The sequence below is a fragment of the Eumetopias jubatus genome, unplaced genomic scaffold (genome assembly GCF_037043125.1).
Source record: "Eumetopias jubatus isolate StellerSeaLion01/CBP00866 unplaced genomic scaffold, mEumJub1_p1.0 scaffold_13, whole genome shotgun sequence".
NCBI classification, from domain to species: Eukaryota; Metazoa; Chordata; class Mammalia; order Carnivora; family Otariidae; genus Eumetopias; species Eumetopias jubatus.
In genome coordinates this window covers 913,160-934,320 of record NW_028274819.1, presented here as the reverse complement: position 1 = coordinate 934,320, position 21,161 = coordinate 913,160, and the positions used below count along the sequence as shown (strand labels likewise).

The window sequence follows — 21,161 nt, the reverse complement described above, 5'->3', positions numbered from 1 at the left end:
GGGATAAACCCGGGGAAGCACACACACGTCTGCACACTGCGAAGGGCGAGGTGCTGGGGAGCAGCCGTGGAGAAGCCTGCCCGGGTGCCAAGTGGGAGTTCTGCCGGGTCCGTCTGCCCCCTTCCTGCCCTCTCGGTCCGAATTCCAGCAGAGTTTTTGCAGAATGAGACAAGCTGGCTGACTGTGCGTGGACGGGCACAGTCCCTGGTCCCACTATTCAGGACACAAAGGCGGCCCTCTGTTGACAAAGATGAAGAAGAAAGTGCAGAAAGGATAGTCCTTTCAACCGATGCTGGTGGAAAAACCAGTCATCTGTGTGCAAAAAAAAAAGTGAATCTTGACCGAAACCTTTATGCCAAAATTAACTCCAAATGGATTCTAAATTGTGAAACTATTAAGACTTCTGGAAGAAGATGAGGAAATCTTCATGACCTAGCTCTAGGGGAGGAGCTCTTGGCCGTGACACAAGGCACGCTCATTGATGAGAAAGAATCAGTAATACTGTCGGGCATAATCAACAGTTAGAACTTTTGCTCTGAGAAGGACGCTGTTAGGAGGAAGAATAGACAAACTACGGGCTATAGTCATATACCCAAGAAGGGACCGGTGCCCAGCGTGTGAGTATCCCTCACAATGCAGGCGTGCGAACAGCAGCTGGTCCCCAGTGGGTCCAGGCCTCGACACAGAGAGGTCAGCAGAGAGGACCCAGGAGAGCAGACAAGCCCCTAGAGCAGCAGGTGGGGACAGCGGGCCCCATGCTGGCAAGGATGTGACGGCAGAGCGATGCACAAGCCGGTCTGACGGTGGTTTGGTGGCCTCTTACGGGCCCAGCAGTGCAGATCGTGAACATTCCTCTTAGACAAGTGAGAGCTTGTGCTCACACAGAAACCTGCCCAGGAGCATTTATAACAGTCGGAGCCATAATTGCCCCAAACTGGAAACGAGCCAGGTGTCTTCCAGCAGGCGAACGGCTGGGCGCGCTGGCCCTTCCACGCTGGTGGGGGCGGGGGCCGCGGGGCGCACATGGAAATGTGGCTGGAGCACGGAACCCGGCTCAGGACGTCCTGTGGCGTTTCCCTGGGGCCATCCCTGGTGTGCTGGGGACTTACTGGGAGAGGGGGTGGGAGCTACCTGGCTCTCTGGACAGGTGAAGCTGTAGGCCTGCCTGCCAGAACGTGTCCTCTGTACTGCACGGTAATTTAAAAATGAAAACAAGCGGAACGTTGAGAGCACAGTGTCTCGTCTTTCAAACAGAGGGGCGGTCCTCATTGTCCCTCAGGAGCTAGTCTCTCTGGGCCGCACGCTGGGGAGACACGTGTCCCAGTTTCTAGTTGCAGCTGTGTTTTCTGACCCTCTGGCCCCTGTGGCCAGGTGCATCAGCATCCACATGCGGTGCCGGGGGGATTGGTGGAACGGAAGTCTGTGACACCCGCCTGGCCTTTGGGCCTTGACCTCTGGACCTCACTGCAGACGTGGGCCTCAGCCTGGCTCCAGAGGCCGGGCTGCTCCACTTCCCCGCACAGGGACCCCCTCAGGCTGTGCAGAGTGACACACAAAGGGGCTTTGCCTTCTCGTCCTCAGGTGATCTGACCCGCCCTGTGCCCGTGCCGGTGTCTGGGCAGGCGGGAGGAGGGTCAGCAGAGCCACCTTGTGGCGGGGAGGGTGCTAGGGCAGGTGTTCTAATGGACAGGAGCGCCGTGCTGGATTTTTACTTCCTGGGGGCAAGCAGGGAATTTGGCAAGCTTCTTAGGGCTTTGTCTAAACTAGCTCCCTTGCCTGCTCATGTTTCTGGGCCTTGTGGGGCACCTGGCACCAGGCTCTTGTGAAGCCCGGCCTCCCTGTGGGTGCATGGCAGTGCCCAGGAGTAGCCAAGTAGCCCCCTGCAAAGCCCCGACACCCCAGTCACACCCCAGACCTTCCACCCCCAAGTGGGCAGGTCTGGTGCTGAGTGGCAGTCGGGCCATGTCCCCTTATCCACAAAGGGCTGGCCTCCTCCGAGGGCCTGTCCATTAGTGTGGAGGCCGTGCATTCCCGATCTTCCTGGCCAATCCCACACGCTGCCTGGGGCGGAGCGGAGCCCCAGTTCCTACTCAATGGAGGTGGGCTTGCTGGAGCAGAGGCAGTGGCCGTGGAGCTGTCTTGAGGTCATTTGGCCAGGGTCAGGCTGGCCATGGGAAATGGGGACCCCCACTGTCCCGAGGACAGGCCTGACAGAGTGTGGTAGGAGTGGGTTAGCCTTCATGGCTGTCATCCAGGAGTACTTGGTACACTCAACAAATCAGGGCAGGGTACTCTGAGCCAGTCTGGGGTCCCCGAGCAAGGTGGGATGTTGAGGTTTGGGGAAACCTAGTCTAAGCCGATTCTGAGGCCAAGTAAAGCCAGCTGTGTGAGGGGGGTGAGGGGGGTGTGGGTGGTGCTGGACAGAGGGAAACGTCTGTGTGAAGCCTTGTGCCCGAAGGGGGCCCGTCATCTGGCTGGGGCAGGGGGCTGAGAGGGTCGGGTGTAGGCCACTCAGTCACTCACGGGGAAAGCCCCACACCCACATGCACCACACCCCTGAGCGGACTAGAGGCCACCCCCCCCCCCACTTCTGCTCTCCTGTGGCTCCGGGTCCAGCCCTTGGTGAGCCAGCCTGCAGGAGCACAGCAGCCCTCTGGGGGAGACGGGAGCAGGGGTAGGGAGAGCAGAGTGGCTGCCAGATGAGTGCCCATCGGGCACTTGTGTGTGTTCTGCTGGGGAGAGAAGCGCTGGGGCAGGGGGCAGTCCGCACTCACACAAGCTGGGAGACTCGCACAGTGAGAGATCCTGGGTGTCTGCCCGCAGGTGCTCCAGCTGTTCTCACTGAAGACTGGTCACCCAGCCCCACTGGGCCAGTGGAGGGCATGTGGCTCCTAGTAGGGGCAGCAGGGGTGTTCCCAAGGGTCGAGGCCTGGCTGACAAGTCACAGCAGTGTCCCTGGAAGAGGCAGAGCAGCAGTGAACAACGTGCCCTCCATGCCTCTTCAAATCATACAAAACACGCGTCCCTCTAAAGGAATGAAACTTGCAGGCACGCGGTAGAGAAAATGAACACACCTTCTGTTGACGTTGTACACGTGCGTTCAGACGGCATGCTCTGTCCTGGACGTTCAGAATCGGTGCAGGCAGACCCCTTATGGGATGCAGCTGAGGGTCTCCAGGTGGTGGGAAGCAGTGTGTCTCCCCTGGGGGCTTTGGGAGGAGAACTGGACACCTGCCACACCTCCACCCCTGGGACCGGGGCAGAGTGGGGTCGGGTAAGAGTCGCTGGGTGTCTCTGGGGCACCGTGACCGGCCCTCTCTGTCCCCACAGACAGTACTACTGGTACGATGAGCGGGGGAAGAAGGTCAAGTGCACTGCTCCCCAGTATGTCGATTTTGTCATGAGCTCCGTGCAGAAGCTGGTGACCGACGAGGATGTGTTCCCCACGAAATACGGTATGTCTCTGCCCCGCTGTGCGCCTCCTTGCTGGGCGGCTGTGGCTGCCGATGCGAAGGTGCCAGACCTGCGGGATGGAGGGGGGGCAGCTGTGTGACCTGGGCTGTAAGGCCAGGCAGGTGCGCTCTGGCAGGGGTCAGCCCAGCCTAGATCAAGATCACACCCACCCCAGGCTCTGGGGCCTGTTCCCTCTGCTGCCCGCTCCACCCCCAGTACAGTGGGGCCGCTGCAGGCCACCTCACTGGGGACCTGACAGCCAGCAAGCAGTAACAGCCGCCCTGTGTCCCGACCTGGGCGGGTCCTGGTGGGGGGCTCCAGGCCAATACGGAGCCAGCAGGAGGTACCCGTGCACCTTGGTTCCTGTCCTCCTCTGTGGCCCAGGCCATGTAGAGGCCCAAGAGCATCCATCAGGGAAGGACATGTGACCCCGGGGCCGAGTCCAGGCTTTGGGTGGTGTATGGCAGGGTCTCGGGCCCCTTGACGCAGATTACCTCTTGGGGCCAGGCCCAGGGTGACAGGTCACTCGGGTATACCTGCCAGTGGGCTGCTCAGTGGGGAGGGTGTGGCAGGCAGGAGCCCTCCAGGCTAGTCCTGCAGATGATCTCCTTCCTGACGGTGGGAGCCCAGGCCCCTGAGAGGTACCGCGTCGTGGGTGGAGTGCAGTGCAGGCTGATGCTGTGGACTCTCTCCCCAGGCAGAGAATTCCCCAGCTCCTTCGAGTCTCTGGTGAAGAAGATCTGCAAGTACCTGTTCCACGTGTTGGCGCACATCTACTGGTCCCACTTCAAGGAGACCCTGGCCCTTGAGCTGCACGGACACTTGAACACCCTCTACGTCCACTTCATTCTCTTCGCCAGGGAGTTCAACCTGCTCGACCCCAAAGACACCGCCGTCATGGACGACCTCACGGAGGTGCTGTGCAGCGGCGGGGGCGGGGGGGAGGGGGCCAGCAGCGGGGGCGCGGGGGCACAGAACCACGGGAAGGAGAGGTGAGCCCCCGGCCGGACAGGCGCGCACCTGTGCAGAGAGACGGTGGTGCGTGTGCCTGTGTGTGTGCGCACACGCACCGGGCACGCGCGGTGGGAGGCCTGAGAGGTTGCCGCTGCCCCCCACCCGGCCCGGGCGCGCTGAGTGTGGGCTCCCCAGACGCTGGCAGGCCGTGCATCGGACTGGCCCCCTGCAGGGGTTTTCCTGTTGGACGGATGAGTGCCGCTTGTCAAGAAGGACCTTTGGATTTCATTCATTCGCTCAACAAACGTTTATGGGACTGCTGGTCTGAGTTTCCTTCTCCTGTGGGGCTTTCCTTTCCTTGGTCTTCCATGTGGCCCCCACTCCTCCCCTCGGGGCTCTGCTGTTTGAGAGAAATACACCCGTGGGAGCTGGGGCTCCTTCCCAGGAGAGACTTGGGCTCACTTTGGTTTGTTTCCAGGGTGGGGCTGTTTTAGAGATTCCTCCCCACCGCCCCCCCCAGGCCTCCCTCTCCTGGCCTTGCTTGGATCTTGGCTGCCAGTGGCTCAGCGCAGGTGGGGTGGGCGTGGCCAGGGGTACCCCACAGGGGCCCTGACCCTGTGGCTTCGTTCCCCCTTCTCCTGCCCTGCTGCCCACGAGGGCCCGTGGACTAGCTGGGCCTATAGGACCGAGGTGCCTGGGCGGGCAGCCTGTGTGGAGACGCGGCTGTTGGCGGAAGGCTGGGTGTCCCCACTCCGCTCACCTGTTCGGTCGTAATAAAAAGAATTCGCTCAGGTCAGTGCCTGTGTGTATCCTCGGCGTCTCGGAGACCCGTGCTGAGGGCGCCAGGGCTGGTGTGATACCAAGGGCGGCCTGACATCAGAATTGTTTCAACATGACTTTAATGTGCTGAACTCACTCATGTTCTGAACCCCTGGGCAATCTTGCCTGCCCTGCAGGAAGGCTCCTGGGCCCTGCTGTACCCCTCAGGGTTTGCTGCCATCTCACTGGAGCTCATGTTTCTGTCCCTGTCTGGTCAGGAGCTCCAGGTAGTGGGGAAGCCTCCTTCCCTCTGTCCCCTAATCACTGGACACGTCCGCAGCATCCAGGCCGCACCTGTCACCAGGTAGGAGACCTCACTATCTCACTAGCCCTGACGTCTCCCACAGAAGCCAGCAGATGTTCACTCCCAGAGGGCTGGGCTCCTCTGACCCGAGCGTAGCCACACTACCCCGCTGCTTCCCAAAACCCTGAAGCTGGCTCTGTGACCAGCACGGAGGTCATAGCCCCTCCTGAGCAAGGCCTGGCCCCGGCGCCACCTTCAGGTCACCCCTGTCCCTTTCATGCTCTCTTCCCCTCTGCTGTCTGGGCCTCACTGTGACCTCAGCCTGCTGGGCTGTGTGGGCCCCAGCCCCTCCCCCGCCTCCCCCGCAGGTCATTCGCTTCTCTAGGCATGCACGCCCTAAGTAGAGGCCTCAGGAACTTGACCACAGGGCTGGGTGTGGGAGCCAAAGGTAGGGGTCTTCCTTGGCCTGAGGCGCTGAGGACCACCTCCTGGGGGAAGGCAGAAGGCCAGGGCCTGGCTCCACTGGCCTTTCTGGGCAGTGTCCCAGGCTGGGGGTAGGGAGCAGGCCAGGCAACACCTGTGTCCAGTGTGTCTCTAGGAGTGGGGACCTGCCGCTGCGTGTAGGCCTGAGGTGGCAGGACTGGGCCCGAGAGCAGGCGGGGGCTCTGTGGCTGACCGGGGAGGACACGGGGCCTTCTAGCTCAAGCTGCTCGATGGAGTCGGAGGTACAGTGTGTGTGCACGTGCACGTGCGTGTCTGCAGAAAGGTGTCTGGGGCACACCTGGTCATGTTTCTCTGACTCAGGAAGGACTTGTGGACTCCCTGGGCACATGGGGGTCGTGGGTACAGCACTGGTCACCAGGCCCCAGAACGTCTCCCAGGAACGGACAGGCAGCCAGGGTGAGGAGCAGCCTGTACTCCTCCGAGGGTGAGGGCGATGCCCGGTGCTCTCCACCAGCTAGCGGGCTCTTTGCTGCAAGAGCCAGAGCATCCTGGCCCACCTGGGCTGTGGGGAGGCCTCCTGGCCTCTGCAGCAGTTTCTGGGCCCACCCAGTGAGGTGGCTGCATGTGGCGCTCCTGGGTCCCGCCGGCAGCTGGGCTCAGTGCTGAAACTCAGCTGCTGGTGAGCACTCTCAGTGGCGTCTCAGCTCTGCCCGGACAGCCCATCTCCCCCCGTCCCTCCCACCCCCCACCCCGCCTACTTGTTAGCTCTGTCCTGGCAGCCAAGACACAGCACAAGGGTCCTTGTCAGCAGAGGAGTGTGTGGCATATGAGAAAGACCTGGCCACCACAGCTGGGAGAAGGGGCCATGAGCCAGGGGGTGCCAAACCTTGAGAAGCTGGAAGAAGAAGGACATGTTTCTTTTCCCCCACTTGAGCCTCAAGAAGAACCAGCCCTGCCGACACCTGGATTGGAGCCCAGTGAGACGCAGTTCAGACTCCTGACTTCCAGAACTGAGATAAGCCACTACCTTTGTGGTGACCTGCCATAGCGGTGACAGGAACTGACTGCAGACTGTGGTCCCGGGGGTAGGGCGCCACCGTAGCAAACACAAACGTAGATGTGGCCTTGGGCTGAGGCTGGAAGAATTTTGAGGGGCACGGAAGAAAAAGTCCAGGTTTTCTGAAGCAGATGATCAGTAGGAGGAAGTATGGGTGTTCCTGACGCCGCTACCAAAGACTCACACGTAAACCGCACAGAGGGGGACCTGGCAGAGTCACCTTGAGGAACGCCTAAAACCGTCATGAGCACCTGTCCGCAGAAACAGGCATGTGACAGGCACTGCTGGGACGGGCGCAGGGAAGGGACGACCGTGTCCGTGGGCGCGGAGGAAAGGGAACCCTTGACGCGTAGTGTCACGTTGCAGAAAGCCCAGCTGAGTTCTGCCCCACCGTTCTTGGAGGGCAGGACTCGGGAGCCGTTCGCCTGGGTATTTAGCCAAGGAGGTTGCCAAGCACAGTGTGGAAGGGGCAGCCTGGTTTCTTGCTGCTCATGTGGCGTGGGAGAGGGAAGCCCATCAGAAGGCAGAGCTCTTGAACAAAAGGGGCCTGACCCTTGACAACTTGGGAGCTTCGTAGCCAAGCCAAGTGACAGAAGACGCTAAAATCAGGAGGTTCATGGCCAGAAAAAATGTGCTCTAGAGAACGAGTCGAGGCCGTAGCGGGACAGCCTTTTGCTGATACCTCAGCTCAGTGTCAGTCACGTGGAGGGAACTTTGAAGAGACCGTGTGTGTGACTAGTAGGCACCTCACGCGTCTCCACAAAAGCCACAACAGAAAAGACAATTTCCTCGTAAGGATCTGGAGGCGCGTCCGGTCTTACGGAGCAGACCCCCGTGACACACACGGGAGAGCCACCCCGTCAGAAACCCCGGCAGCTGGGCCCGCAGGGCACGGAGGGCCACCCCGTCAGAAACCCCGGCAGCTGGGCCCGCAGGGCACGGAGGGAGGGTGGAGTACAAGGCTGTTGGACGCCCAGGCCCCGTGGGCAGGAGCACTGGCGAACCGTCAGCTGCAAACTGACGCCGAGTCTCTCTAGAAGAAAGCATGGCCCGGAGGGGAGGGCCTGGAGCCGCACGGCTCTTCCCAGGCCTCGTCGGCACCTCGTGGAGTTTGCCTGGCGGGATTTTGAAATTGCTTGGGACCTGTGATGCGCACCCTCTTCCCTTGTCGCCCTTTTGGGATGGGAATGTCTGTAACCTTTGCATTCTGGAAGCAGGTAGCACTTCTCGTTTCGAAGGAAAGGGTTTTGCACAAGGATGGATCATACTCAGAGTCTCACCCCTACCTGATTTAGGTGACTTAGATGACATTTGGGGCTTGACTTGATGCTGCTGAGAGTTTGGGGGACCCGGGTTGGAGTGAGTGTGTTTTCCATGTGAGATAGATGTGGAACTTGCTAGAGGGCAGTTCCACACCCAGAATAATGCCCCCTCCAAATATCCACACCCTAGTCCCCAGAATCTGTGAGCGTAACACCTTCCACAGCAGAGGGGAGTTAAAGTTGCAGATGACTTAAGTTGCTAATCAGTTTAACTTGAAATGCAGAGATTATCTGGGCCAGTATAGTCAGAAGATTCCTTAAAACTGGTGGAGGGGGGGCAGAAGAAGGAACCAGAGGGACCGGCAGGCAGCACGAGGACTCAGCTTGGCGTCCCTGGCGGTGAGGATGGCGGAGGGCCCCATGCCAAGGAACGCAGGTGCCCCCGGAAGCTGGGAAGGGCTGGGAAGTGGGTCCTCCCACAGAACCTCCAGAAGGAACCAGCCCTGCCCACACGGTGATTTTAGCCCAGTGAGACCCAGTGCTCGACCTCCAGAACTTAAGATAGCAGTTTGTGTTTTAGGTCTGTGCTGTGAGGGCCGCGGTAGGGCACTAATACATGTTGAAGATGAGCCACAGAGCTCTCGTGGGGTCATTCTGGGGGCACAAGGACATGACCTCTAAGACACTTAGTCCAGGGCCTAACACGGAGGAGGAGTTTGACAGAGCAGCACGTGGTCTCGTAACCAGCAGTGTAGACTCTGCTGTCCCGCGCGGGCCCCAAGGCTGGCACGTCCCCCGGGTCGGAGGCGCGCCCTCCCTTGCCTCCATCAGCCCTAGCTGCCCTTCTCCTCCAGCCCACATCACCGCCCTGATGCTCTTCCTGTCCCTGGCCATCTCCTCTGCTCCCTGCTAACCTCCACCCCTCGAGGAATCACGCCAGAAGAAATTCGGGTTGATGGTGGGGAGTGGGCTGGATGAAGGAGGGGGAAGAATGAATGGGGAGGCGAAGCCGGGGGCAGGGGCAGGCACTGGACTCGATGGCACCCCTGGTGGCCTGGGGCGAGGGCAGAGGGGAATGGGCCCTGAGCCCCAGGGAGAGGGGGAGGGCAGAACCACCGGCAAGGGCCTGGCCACTTCTGGTGCTGAGCGCCCTGGCGTGGGAGATGCGTGAGCAGGGGTGCCATAGCACCGCTCCCTGAAGCTGGCCTCACACACCAGCAGTCGCTCTACCTCAGCTCAGGAGCCTGGGGGGCCCTCTGCCTCCACCGTCAGCTGAGAGCAGGGAGAGGGTCAGGGCCGGCTCTCCGCAGAGCCCAGCACGTGCCCCTCGCGGGTGTCTGTGCCCTGCCTCTGCCACCTGCCGGCACCCAGAGCCCCTGAGGATGGGCACACGTCAGGTTCCCTTCCTCCACCTCCCTTCTGCCGTGACTCTGGTGGTTGTGCAACCACCAATTTGTTCACCAGTATCCCAGGCCAGCAGCGGCCGGCACCCAAAGTGTGCAGTGCCCAGGAACGCGTCAGGCCCAAGAGGCCAGCCCCTCACCGGGTGCTAGACCCACCAGCATATCGTTCTGGGCTTAAGTACCCATTTCCATTTCTACCTTACAGAAATAGCATGAGGACCATTTGGCTCAATGCTCAGTGTAAAGTGCTCAGGACAGTGTCTGTTACATAGTTTTTAGGGTTGGTTTTTATTTTATACATACTTTATATAGTGGTTGTCAATACCAACAGTTTTTGGCCTCACTTGCCTTGGTTTCTGTTTCTTACAACCGAGAGAGAGCCTAGTGTCAGGAGTGGGACTGCAAGGCGTGGCCTTCCTGCGGAAGGGGTGTGGCGGCGGGCAGGCGGAAGGCCGGCCGGTCTGTTGGGTGTGCGGTGATACTCGGGGGGGTTCCCGCCGTGTAGGCCGTGAAGGCTGACACGTTGCCGGTGTTCGAGAGGGCCGGGTAGAGGAAGATGAAGTCTGTGTCGGATGCAGGTGCAGAACCACCGGTCAGGGAGACTTTTCCCGTGGCCAGCAACCCGGGAGCCCAGCGGTTGTATGACCAGGCCTGGCTGAGCTGCAGCAACCAGACCCCCTCCTCCAGCCGGTCTTTAAGCTGAAGCTAATGGGACGCGTGCAGCTCAGTGACTGCAGCGGAGCCTGGCCCCTCCGCACCTCTGAAGTGCCTTCTGGGCGCCCACCTCCCAAAAGGCTGGGTGCCGCTCTACAGCTGATCCAGGAAGAGCCCACCCAGTCCCAGGTCCCCCGATGCTTCCTCACGTGCTGGGCCTTGAGCAGAGCTGGAGGCAGCTGCCGTCCCCGCAGAGCCGCCACACTTAAGAGTCAAGCCAGCGCTCCCCTCTATAGCAAGATGGCACAGGAGGTAAGAGCGTGGAGCGGATTCTGCCCACCGGGGGACCCACAGCAACATCGGGACTAGTTTTGTCACGCAGGGTTGGGGGGCAGCTATGGGCATCTAGTGCCAGTGGGGGGGCTGGGCGGAGACCAGAGACGATGCTGACATTGTACGGAGCGCAGGTCAGCCCCCGCCCCAGAGAGCCATCCAGCCCCACTTGTCAGTGCTGTGGTGGTGGGACCCTGCTCTGGAGAGACCCCTGGGTGCAGTCAGGTCCTGCTGCCAAGCCCCGTGGCCACGCTGTGCCTGATCTCCTTCACATACGGGGACAGGGTGCCCGTGTGGGGGGCCTGGGAGGGCTTCTGCGGGCGGCGTGGTTTGCTCCTCACCCATTGTCACGTCAAGGCTGTGTGGTGGGTGGACTCCCAGAAGCTCCCATGTGACATGGGGCTGGCAGCCCTGGGGCTTGTGGGGGTCTGGACTTGGCTTTCATGCTGCAGCAGCAGAGGGGTGGCTGGCAGGCGTGGCGGGCACGGCTAGGATCTTTCCCCTCTGTGGGAGAGGCCAGCCCAAATCCTCCAGGGGCTGCCCACCAGCCTCGGCCCATCACTTCCAGGGCTGGGTCACGGTGCCCCATCCGCCCCTTACCAAGCAAAGAGCAGAAAGGAGGTCCATTCTCCAGACGCCAGAGTGTCCCCATGAGGTCTGGGGGTGGTACAGAGCTGCAGTGGCCAGGCAGGGTGGTGGTCCATGTCAACCTCAGGTGGCACCTCCCTGCCCCCGCCCCCCCCGGGGGCCTCCCCCCGCCCCAGCCCAGCATGTGATCCCTGCTCGGCCTGGGGGCGGGCCCCTGACCCCCCGCCCCCCCCCCCCCCCCCCCCCGCACAGGGGTCCGTCATCTTCCTCTGGGGCAGAAGGGGGCGCCAAGCACCGTCCACACCCGGCAGAGCCCGAGGGGAGTGTGTGGGGGCAAGAGCCGGTCCGCTTGTCCCGCATCCCGGCCCCACCCGCCTGGACGGAGACTGGCGTCGGGTATTTTTACTGAAGGAATTTATTGTTCGAGAACTAAGGTTGCTCACAGTTATCTGACAAGGGATACACTGGGTGGGGCTTGTTCATTTCCGTGACGTCTGCGTGTGTCCCAAGTACAAAAGAGGAAGGCTGACAAGAGGTATTGCTTTCGGTGTCTTCTGTCTCTGGAGAAGCCCCTCCCGCTTGTACCGCGTGGCTTATGCTGTTATAGGTGTTTAATTGTTCATGTACTGAAACCCCAGCCTGTGGCGGGGGTCAATGTAACAGAGCATTAAAAGCTATCCACGATGGGAGGGAGGCAGGGTGGGGAGGGGCGGCTAAGAGACACCAAAGCAAAGTGGACTCGTTACAGCGAAGGCATGCAATCAAAACCTGCCATCCTGGCCCGTCGCCGGCCCGGTGCCTCCCGAGGGCAGCCAGGCGCCCCGGGCACTCGCAGCACCACGGGGTCCGTGCCAAACTGGAGGGACCGGGCCCACCAACACAAACAAGCAGAAGCTGGGGACAGGGACGAAGTGAGGCAGCCGCACCCCACCACCTCGCTGTGTACAGAGAACACACACTGTGGAGGACGCCGCCAACTTTTTTTTTTTTTTTTTTTTTACTTTTTGTCATTTTAGTAAAAAACCCTGCGGTGCCTCTGCTGTCCTGTGTGGGAGCCAGCTCAGGGCCTTCGTCCTACCCCCACTCTCAGACACAAAACCAAGATCGTCCCTAGCCTGGGCCTGACGGGGGGGGGGGGGGGCCCTGGGCGGTGCCATCCTGCTTGGAGACCGTGCCCTGCCCCCCCCCCCCATGGGACTGGAGTCGCTTCTACACAGTAACGGGACAGAACGTGGGACAGAGCGAACCGCGCTGTTCTTTAAATATATATATGTGTATGTATATAGAAAGAACTGAACACAAAACCTAGCCCTGCCCCAGCGGCTCCCCCCACCCCCACACCCTTTTCCAAAAACAACCAAGAAAAAAAAGTTTATAAAAATATCTTGCAGGAATTCTTTAAAGTTTACAGTAGCTTGCCGGCGCTGCATCCGCCGGCCCGCCCCTGCCATCCCCCCGCCCCCCCCACCCCGGCGCTCTGACGGCTCCATCCTCGGGCGCCTCGGCCCTAGACCCCACCCTGCCCAAGACACACAGACAGACAGACGGCAGGAGGACGCTGCTGCTGCCCCTTCCCTGAACAGAGAAGTAAGGAAACTCAATAAGTTAAAAGAGCAAATAAATAATACTGATCTCGGCCAGCCCTGGCGCAGGCAGGCGACTCCGGGGCCTCCGGGGTCAGTGTCCACCGGGGCCGGGAAGGGTCGCCAAGCGCGAGAGCACGCGGCAGCCCCAGACGAGCAGGGGACGGGGGACGGGGCGGACGCGAGCGAGCGAGCGGCGGGAGGGGCGGCTGCCGTGTCGGGGGCGGGGGGGGGGGGGGCGGCCGCGGGCAGAGGCTGGCCGGCCGACTCGGCCGCTCCGCCCGCCGCGGCCCTGCCCCGGACGCCGGCCTGGCCGGGCCGGGCCTGCCTGCCGCGCGGTGGTCCCCGTGAGTCCGGAGCCGAGCCCCGGCGGAGCCGCTCCGCGGGCCGGCGCGCGGGCGGGCGGGCGGGGCGGCAGCAGGAGACGAGGGAGGGCAGGTCCGCGGCAGCTGCCTTCGGTCAGCCGGTGTCCGGCGCGGAGCACAGAGGATGGCCTCGTGGAGGTGACATGTTAACTTTTCGGGATACTTCCTGGTATCAGAGCGGAAACAGTGACGTTGTCAGAGACAGGCAGAGAGAGAGACAGCAGGAGAAAGAGAGAGCGGGCACGGGCGGGCCCAGCCGCAGGCGGTGGCCCCCGGTGCCCCCTTTCCTTTCCTCCCCGGCGTCGCCGCGGGCCGGGCGGGGCGGGCGGCGCGGGCGGCGGGGCGAGCCGGGCGGGCCCCTGGCGGGCCGAGCCGGGCTGGGGAGGGGGCTATGTGTCTAAGGCTGCTCGCGGCGGGCGGCGGGCGGCCCCGTCCTGGCCGTGTCCTTGGCCGTCGGGTGCTCGGCGTCCCCTCCAGGGCCGGGGCCAGCGGCCGCGGAGTCACCGAGGGGGCCGTGGGCACTCCGCTTGGCGGGCGTGCTGGGGGCCTGGGCCGCCTGCCCGTTCTTCTCGTCTGAAAAAAGTTGTTTAATTACGTCAAAGAAGTTACTCAATGGGCTGCCTGGGTACACAGAACAGAAGACAAAAGAAAAAAACAAGAAAAAAGAAAAGAGAAAGAGGAAGGGGTAAGGAGAGAGAGAGAGAGAGAACAAACAAATGAACGAAAGGGTCTCCACGAGAGAAAGAAAACCCAGCGAGATGAGGTCTGAGCCGGGCTCGGCAGGCGGGGGCAGGTGGGCAGCAAGCGGGGCGGGCAGGTGGAGAGACCCCTCCTCCCTCACCAGGCCTGGCCCCCTCCACCTCAGCCACCAGTCCCCCCCTCAGCCCCCCCAACGCCTGGCCAGCCGGCCAGCCCCACTCTGGACACTGAGGCACAGAAACCAGCACTGCCCCAAGCCCCAGGGCTGAGCAGGAGCCTGGGACCCCAGGCTGGCTCCGTGCAGGGGGCCAGGGGGTTCTCTGGGCTGGGGAGGCTGGAGCCAGTGTGCCCACCACACTCCTCCCAGGAGGCTTGGAGCCCGGCCCCTGGCCAGCCCAGGCAGCACCGCGTGGACAGAGGTCAGCAGCAGACAGACAGATGGACGGATGGGTGGACAGGCATGGAAGGCTTGGGTGCGGGAGGGCTGGGGGCAGGCAGCCAGAGTGGGAGCCCTGACCCCAGAGGGAATGTCCTGAGGGCAGGAATGGTCTGACCACCCCCACCTGGGTGGGCCTGTTCTCTGTCCCGACGCCTCTGCTCTGCTCTACTCCTTACACCTGACGCCCCCAGCCCAGAGCAATGGTGTGCATGCACAGCACACGGTCATCCCCCCTCCAGTGGACAGAAAGCTCTACACCAGCCTCCTGCCCAAGATCTGGAGTCTACCCAGACCCCAGGCCGGAGCCCACACATGGGACCCTTGCCAAACTTGGGGCTTGGGGACCTTTTACGGCTCTGAGCCTTTGGGGTCCCTTCCTGGCCTGCCTGGATCCTAGGGCCGGGCCTATGGCTGCCCTAGGGGGTGGGTGACTGAGGCTGCTCCTGGCAGAGGTGGGGGACTGGGTGGGCCTGAGTGTGCACATCTGGACCCCGCGTATACACAGGGACCCCAGGGTAGCCCTCAGGGTGGCGGGGGCGGCACCCTGCCAGGAGCAGGCTGCAGGTGGGGGTGACAGGCTGGGGGGGGTCCCAGGTGAGCGTGAGGGGTTCTTACCACATTTGGAAAGCCTCCCCGTCATCATTTCCATACAGTTAGTGGTGTCTGGAGCACAGAATGGAGAAAGGAGGGAGGGAGACGTGTGAAAAAGTCTTCCCACTTGGACCCCTGGCCAGGCGCTGCCCTCAGCCTCTGGCCAGGCCCTCAGGGAGAGGCAGAGCCCGGCGTGGGGCTTGGCCATAGCCAAGCAGGGGCTTTGCTGGGACCGGCTGCCTGGGGGGAGGGGCAAGACGGGGTGGGGGGGTGGAGCCCAGAGCAGGGCGGGGCTTGCGGGGGGGGCGGGGCCGGGCTGGGGCGGGGCTGGGGGTGGAGCCTGGGTGGCGCCGGCTCAGACTGTGGGCACTGAGTGGGGGCCTTCTCCTGGGCGGAGGGGAGTCGTCCTACAACCAGAGCAGGAACATGGGACGTGGCCCTGCCCCTTGGGTGCCCTGGGCCTGCCTGGCCCTCGGTCCGCTCTGTCCCGCCCTGGGCCCAAGACATAGGCTCTGGAACCGAGAAGCCCAGGGCTCTGGCTGTGGTCTACTCCGGCCATCTGTGTGTCCTCACTCTGCCACTGGGCAGCTCAAGCAGCTGCGTGGCTCCCAACTGCCCCTCAGCTCGTGTTGCCCCCCCTTCCCTGGCCCTCTCCCACCTTCTGCTGGGCCTGCGAGTATTGGTGCTGGCAGGGGCCTAGGGTGGGAGGCTGCGCCCTCAGGGCCCTCACAGGAGCTTCTGTGGGGTGGGATGCGACCTCTGGGCCTCCTGTCCCTGTTGGAGCGACCACCAGGTCTCTTGCCCTGGAAGCTGAGGGGCCACTTCTGCCCCCTGCTCACAGCGGCTCTGGAACTGAGCTCACCAGACAAGAGCACCTGGAGCAGGAGGGAGGGTGCTGGGAAAGGCCAGGGACACCCATCAGGAGGCCTGGGGATGGGGCCAGGGTACGGGCTGGGGTCCTGGCTTAGGCTCCCCAGGTCCAAGGCCCCCTGAAGGAGGGCAGGGGAGACGGGCTTGGGCCCCAGATTGGGTACCCAAGAATTTGCAGGGACAGAGGTTTGGGCACAGGGCTAACCAAGGCCCCTGCTTTGGGATGGGGTTAGGACTGGCGGTAGAGCCCAGGGGGAGGGTGGTGTCCACCTTGTTCACTGCTGTGCCTGGGACTTGGCATGAGGGACGCCTGCTAACAGGGGCAGAATGACCTCTCTGAGGTTACTGTCCATGGCCTAGCCAGGAGCAGGGAGACTGCAGCCCCCAGACAGTGGCTGCAGGCCTGGGCATCTGCTGGGGGGCACACCAGGCCCTAGCCTTTTGCTCACCTCGCTGGACAAGCTCTGTCCTTCCCTGGCCTCAGTTTCCCTCTGTCAGCCCTACTGTGCTCTGAGATGGAAGCCTTGAAGGCTCAGGGAGCCACCTCCACCCCACGCCCTGCCTCCAATGCCAGACTGGCTCCCGGGACCAGGCTGCTGGGGCCACCCCTGCCCTGACCTGCCCATGGGGTGACGAGGCACGTGTTGGGGGAGAAAAGGGTAACACACACGATGAAATGAGGATGGCAGGGGCGGGGAAGGGGGGCGAACAGATGGGGCCAGTCTGGCCTCTCGGACCCCACCAGGCTGGAGGAAGGGCCCACTGAGGCTCCAGCCAACGGGGGATGCTCAGGGCTCGGGCTGGATGCCGTGCTCCGGACCCCAAACCCTGACACAGGCCTCACGGCAAGCCGTGCCTTACCACCATCCTGACAGCAACCACACCCTTGCTAACGGACCACCCTGCCCAGACATGGGCTCTCCCACTCCCACCCACGGTGGGCACGTAGCCCACTCCCCACCAGATGCTGAGCGGTGTGGGCCCTGAGGCCCTCGGACCCCCAGCACCTCCAGGCCTGGGCCACCCCTTTCCCTGTGTGACCCCTTGTAGGCCCAGCTGGGGAGCCCCTCCTTTGGGAACTCATGGCCAGACAATCACAGGCCTGTCACAGGGAAGGCAGGCGGCAGGCAGCCCCACCACGTGTCAGCCAGTGTGGGCGCTAGGCCCACAGCCTCGCTGCGTGCCGCTGGGGGAGCTCCGAGGGCGGAGGGCTCCCAGGCAGGACCTTGGCCGCTGCTCTCCTGGAGCCCGCTCTTGCTGGCCCGGGGCCAGGCTGCCCGGGCCTGGCTGCTCAGCCTGGGTGCTGGGCCCTGTGTGGCCTGTCCAGGGCCGGGAGCTGGCCGCTGGGTGTGTGAGTGGGCACAGGGCGGTCTTCTCAGGGCCAGTGTGGCTCTCGCCGGAGGACCTGCCCACAGCCCCCTCCCTGCCCCTGCAGCGGGGCCGGACACCTTACCTGCCAGCGTCAGAGGCTACTCTCGTAGCTGGTGGCCACCTTCTGGCCCTTAAGCCCAGCGCCCCAGCTTAGTCCTGGCGCTGGCGGGGGGGGTTCTACAGTGGACAAGAGGCGCCTTTCAGTGTGGTGTGCTGGGCCCCGCCCCCTGGGGGCAGGGAAGGGCCGGGAGGGCCCCGCCCCCTGGGTGGGCAGAGACGGGCCGGCCCACTGCGCCGGGAGGGCCCCGCCCCCTGGGTGGGCAGGGAAGTGGGCACGGCGGAGGGGCCACACCCCTGCTCACCAGCCCGCAGGGCGGCCCGAGCTGAGCCCCCGCCTCACCTGACAAATGCTGGGCGGAGGGCTGGTCATGTGTGCTCAGTAGCTGGGTCTGAATGGTCTCCACGACCCTCTTGAAGCGGCGGCTGGGGCCTGGGGGAGACAGGGGGTCATGCCCAGGACAGGGCTGTAGCCCGGAGCCCGCGCCCTGGGCCCGTGGCTCACCTGACAGGAGCGTGAATGTGACGGAATAGATGCCATTCTCCTTCTGTGCCGCCCCGCCCTCGGTGTAGGTAATGTCCACCTGGAACTTGACCGGCTTCTGGAACACCGCCGGGCCCCCCGTCGCCTTATACTCAGCCCGGAAGCTTGTCTGGGAGATGACGCTGTGGCTGAGGCTGGGGATCTGTGGGGTGGTGGGGCAGCATGAGTGCGCTGGGCACCGGCCGGCCCCGCACGGCCCCCCTCGCACCCCCCGCGAGCCGGGCAGGAGCCTGTACCTCTCTGCCTGTGTGCGGGTTGGGGACGTGGGAGCAGAGTGGAAGAGGAGAGGGTCGGGGGAGACAGGAACAAGGAGACCCCGTGGAGCAGCTGCTGGGACCAGCGTGACAGCCTCCAGAGGCTGGGGCCACACGGCCACTGCCGAGGACAACACCCTGCCGCTCTGTGGGCTCGGGAAGGGCGCCGCTCCCAGTGCGGGCAGAGGGGCCCCTATGCACTTGACATACGGGCAGCAAAGGGAAATGCCCTTGAAACAAAGTCAGGAGGCAGTCTTGCCCTGGAGGAGTCACTCCTACGACAGGGCTCTGCGGCTCAGGAGAGGCCGGAAGGCCCAGCCCGTGCCGGGAGGCTGACCAGGGGAGGGATCTTGCAGAGGTGGAGGGAGAGGGAGAGGGAGAGGGAGAGGGAGGCCCGGAGCAGGGGCCCTAAGGAGGAGGGCAGGCTGCCATGGCAGGTGGTCCCCCGCCCTTGGGGAACTTGGGCTGAGGCTGCACCAGGCTGAAGAAACCCCCGTGGCAGGCCCCGGCCCTGATGGGGGTGGGGCAGCTTCAGCTGCAGGGCTGCTGCGATCCCCCGGGGACCCAGCACCGGGCCAGGCCCCCTGACAGGACTCTGGAAGCAAACCTTCAGGGCTTTCTGCTCCACGTGCTCAAAGAGCTCCCAAAGACAAACGGAGTGCACCCAAGGCTTGAGTGCGGCCCACCCTCGGGGAGCCGCCAGGCCTCAGCAGGAGGCAGGGGCTCCAGGAGGCGGCAGCCGGTGGGGGTGGGGGAGCGCACACGGGAAACGGAGATAGGCCTCTTGGGACGGGACCCGGCAGAGGTCCCCTCCCCTGTGAGCTGCCTGTGCTTTACTCCCTGTCTCAGTGGTGCTCCCAGAGCCAGGGCTGCTCAGAACGAGGGCCGGCCTCCCTCCCCAGGCCAGGGGCCCGTGCAGCGACCCTCTGGTTCCAGCCAGGCAGGCCGGAGCCAGTGTCTGTGTAGGATGTGCGTCCCCAGATGGGTGGGAGAGGCTCACCGACAGGAAGGCGTGAACAATGTCAGCTTTGATGGAGCTCAGGGGCTTGTCCTTGATGACCACGAAGATCTGCTCCTCCTTCTCCAGGTTGATGAAGTTCCCAAACCAGGACTTCTTGGCAAGCCTGGGGGAGGGAAGTGCGGGCAGAGGGCTGCTCGTATCAGGGTATGCTCACTGTCAGCCCAGCCTCTGAGGACAGGCCCGCCCGCCCCTCCTGGCCAGGGCCAGCTTACTGCCCCAGCTCCTCCCTTCCCACCCAACTCCTGCCCTGGCCCCCGATTCCTTCCACCCTCACCCCACAGCCCTAATGCTCATCCCACAGTCTTGGCCGGGCCCCATTTCCCCATATGCCCGCCTGGGTCTGGGCACTGCCCACCAGAGCCCACCAGAACCCACCAGAAAGGAAAGTAGAGCTCACCCTGACCCCCAGCCTTACTCCTCTCTGTTTAAGCCACCAAGTTTTGAGGGAATTTGCTATGCAGCAATCCTGCAGCAGCCTGGAGGAAGGTGCCCCCTGGCCTGGGGCTGCATGGGGAGCAGGGGCAGTGTGGGAGGCTGCGGTACGGGGTCGGGCCTGGCCGGGGAGCTCTGCGCCCATATGGACAAATGGCTGGGAGAGACACTGCATGGACGATGGGGCCTGGGGGCCCAGGATGCTACATGCCCCTCCCATCTGGTGGGACAGCCCAGCTCCCCCCCCCACCCCCGGCCACCCCGTCCTCGAGGACCAGGGGCTGCCCGGCTGCCTGCTGCCCAGCCTGGGTCACTCTGGGACATGGAGGCTGCTTCCAAGCCAGGTGCTGTGCTAGGTGGGGCAGGGGTGTATCCTGCACGAGGCCCCTCCCCTCACTGCTGCCCAGGGCCTCTCAATGTCCTCTGTCCTCTGTCCAGCCTTGTTATTCTGTCCTGCACCTGCATCTGACCTGCGCCGTCTGCATCCCCCCCCACCGCGGTGCACACCAGCGTGGGCGTCCCTCAGCTGGCCCCAAGATCCTGCCTCCTGGGTGCACGCCTGCACGGGCCCCTCCCTGGGGCATGGACGGGGCCGGGCTTTGCTTCTAAGCAGAATGAATGGACAGATGTCTCCTCCGAGAACACGTGACTCAAGGCCACCCACGTCTCCTGCTTGCTAGCAGGTCTCCACTGCATGGCGACGGAGCCCCCTGACATGACGGAGAGGCCCGCAGCCCAGCAGCCCACAGGCCCTGAATCCCGCCGACGACCGAGGGAGCTGGGCCACAGGTGCTGCCCCAGCTGAGCCTGCCTGGAGGTGACCACAGCCCACTGACTCTAGAAAGCGGAGGGCCCAGCTGGCCCGGCCTGCAGCCCGACCCGCAGAGCCTGAGACGTGGAGCTCGTGGTGTTTAAGGCGCTGAGCTCGGAACAGTCCGCCAGGCTGCAGTGCTGACGCGTCCTGACAGCCGCCCTGGGGCTCCGCCCCTTCAGACGGCGAGGCCCAGGAGGGCCCCAGCCCAGCATCTTGCTGCGCCACCGGCGCTGGCAGCGGGAGCCGCAGGGGCCTCTCGGTGGTTTTCCTGACCATGTGGCTTCCCCTTTCCCTGCCCAGTTCCAGAACTGGCCTCTGCTTGGCCCAGGGATCCCGACCCAACAACAGCGCAGAGGTGAAGACAGGGAGGTACGTCCTGCCGGACGCCCTGGTCACCGGCCACTTCTGCCTCCTTCCCCACATCCTGCCCTCCTGCCCGCTGTCCGCTCCGGGTCTGGCGCTCTCTGCCGTGCCCCGGCACATACTCGGGGGGGGGGGGGCGGGGGGCAGTTCTGGAACCCGCATAAGGGGTTTCTGCTTCTCCTCCCTTGATGAAGAAGAACACCGAAAACGTGACTTGTTTATAGTTTGGCAGCCAGCAGTTTTCGCATCTAGTGTAATAGGCAGTCCCGTGCCTGGAAGAAGCCTGAAGGAGCCAGAGAGGCAGCGCCGGCCGACTTCAGTGTCAGCTGGGCCATCCAGCAGCCGCCGGGCGTCTCCAAGTAAAGCAGACCACTCTCCTTGGTGTGGTGGGCCTCGTCCAAGCAGGTGAAGGCCTCAGGAACAAAGGCTGCAGCTTCCCCAAGGAATTCTGCTCAACTCAACACCGCAGCGTGAACTCCCCACCTGCACACGTCACACTCAAGGCTGTGACGTCACCCAAACTGGAACCTCCGCCTGCCGAACCTAC

General features: G+C 63.4%; 2 protein-coding genes across 7 annotated transcripts in view; one reads left to right on the top strand and one right to left on the bottom strand.

The window, feature by feature from the left end:
* MOB2 (MOB kinase activator 2) overlaps positions 1-5,198 on the top strand; it is a 77,534-nt gene extending 72,336 nt beyond the window's left edge. For both annotated transcript variants that reach the window (XM_028094249.2, XM_088017737.1), the window contains exons 4-5: positions 3,331-3,455; positions 4,151-5,198. In XM_028094249.2, the coding sequence (XP_027950050.1) occupies positions 3,331-3,455; positions 4,151-4,449 (424 nt within the window). In that variant the 3' untranslated portion in view covers positions 4,450-5,198. The remainder of the gene's footprint in view (positions 1-3,330; positions 3,456-4,150) is intronic.
* Positions 5,199-13,556: 8,358 nt separating this feature from the next.
* Positions 13,557-21,161, bottom strand: part of BRSK2 (BR serine/threonine kinase 2) — a 60,636-nt gene continuing 53,031 nt past the window's right edge. For 2 of the 5 annotated variants that reach the window (XM_088017902.1, XM_028094256.1), the window contains 5 exons: positions 18,985-19,108; positions 17,692-17,872; positions 17,530-17,619; positions 14,913-14,960; positions 13,557-13,780 (listed from right to left, as the gene is read on the bottom strand). In XM_088017902.1, coding sequence (XP_087874028.1) covers positions 13,557-13,780; positions 14,913-14,960; positions 17,530-17,619; positions 17,692-17,872; positions 18,985-19,108 — 667 coding nt within the window. Of the gene's footprint in view, positions 13,781-14,912; positions 14,961-17,220; positions 17,307-17,529; positions 17,620-17,691; positions 17,873-18,984; positions 19,109-21,161 lie in introns of those variants that run through there. The other 3 variants (XM_088017903.1, XM_028094258.1, XM_028094257.1) reach the window with 2 other exon arrangements.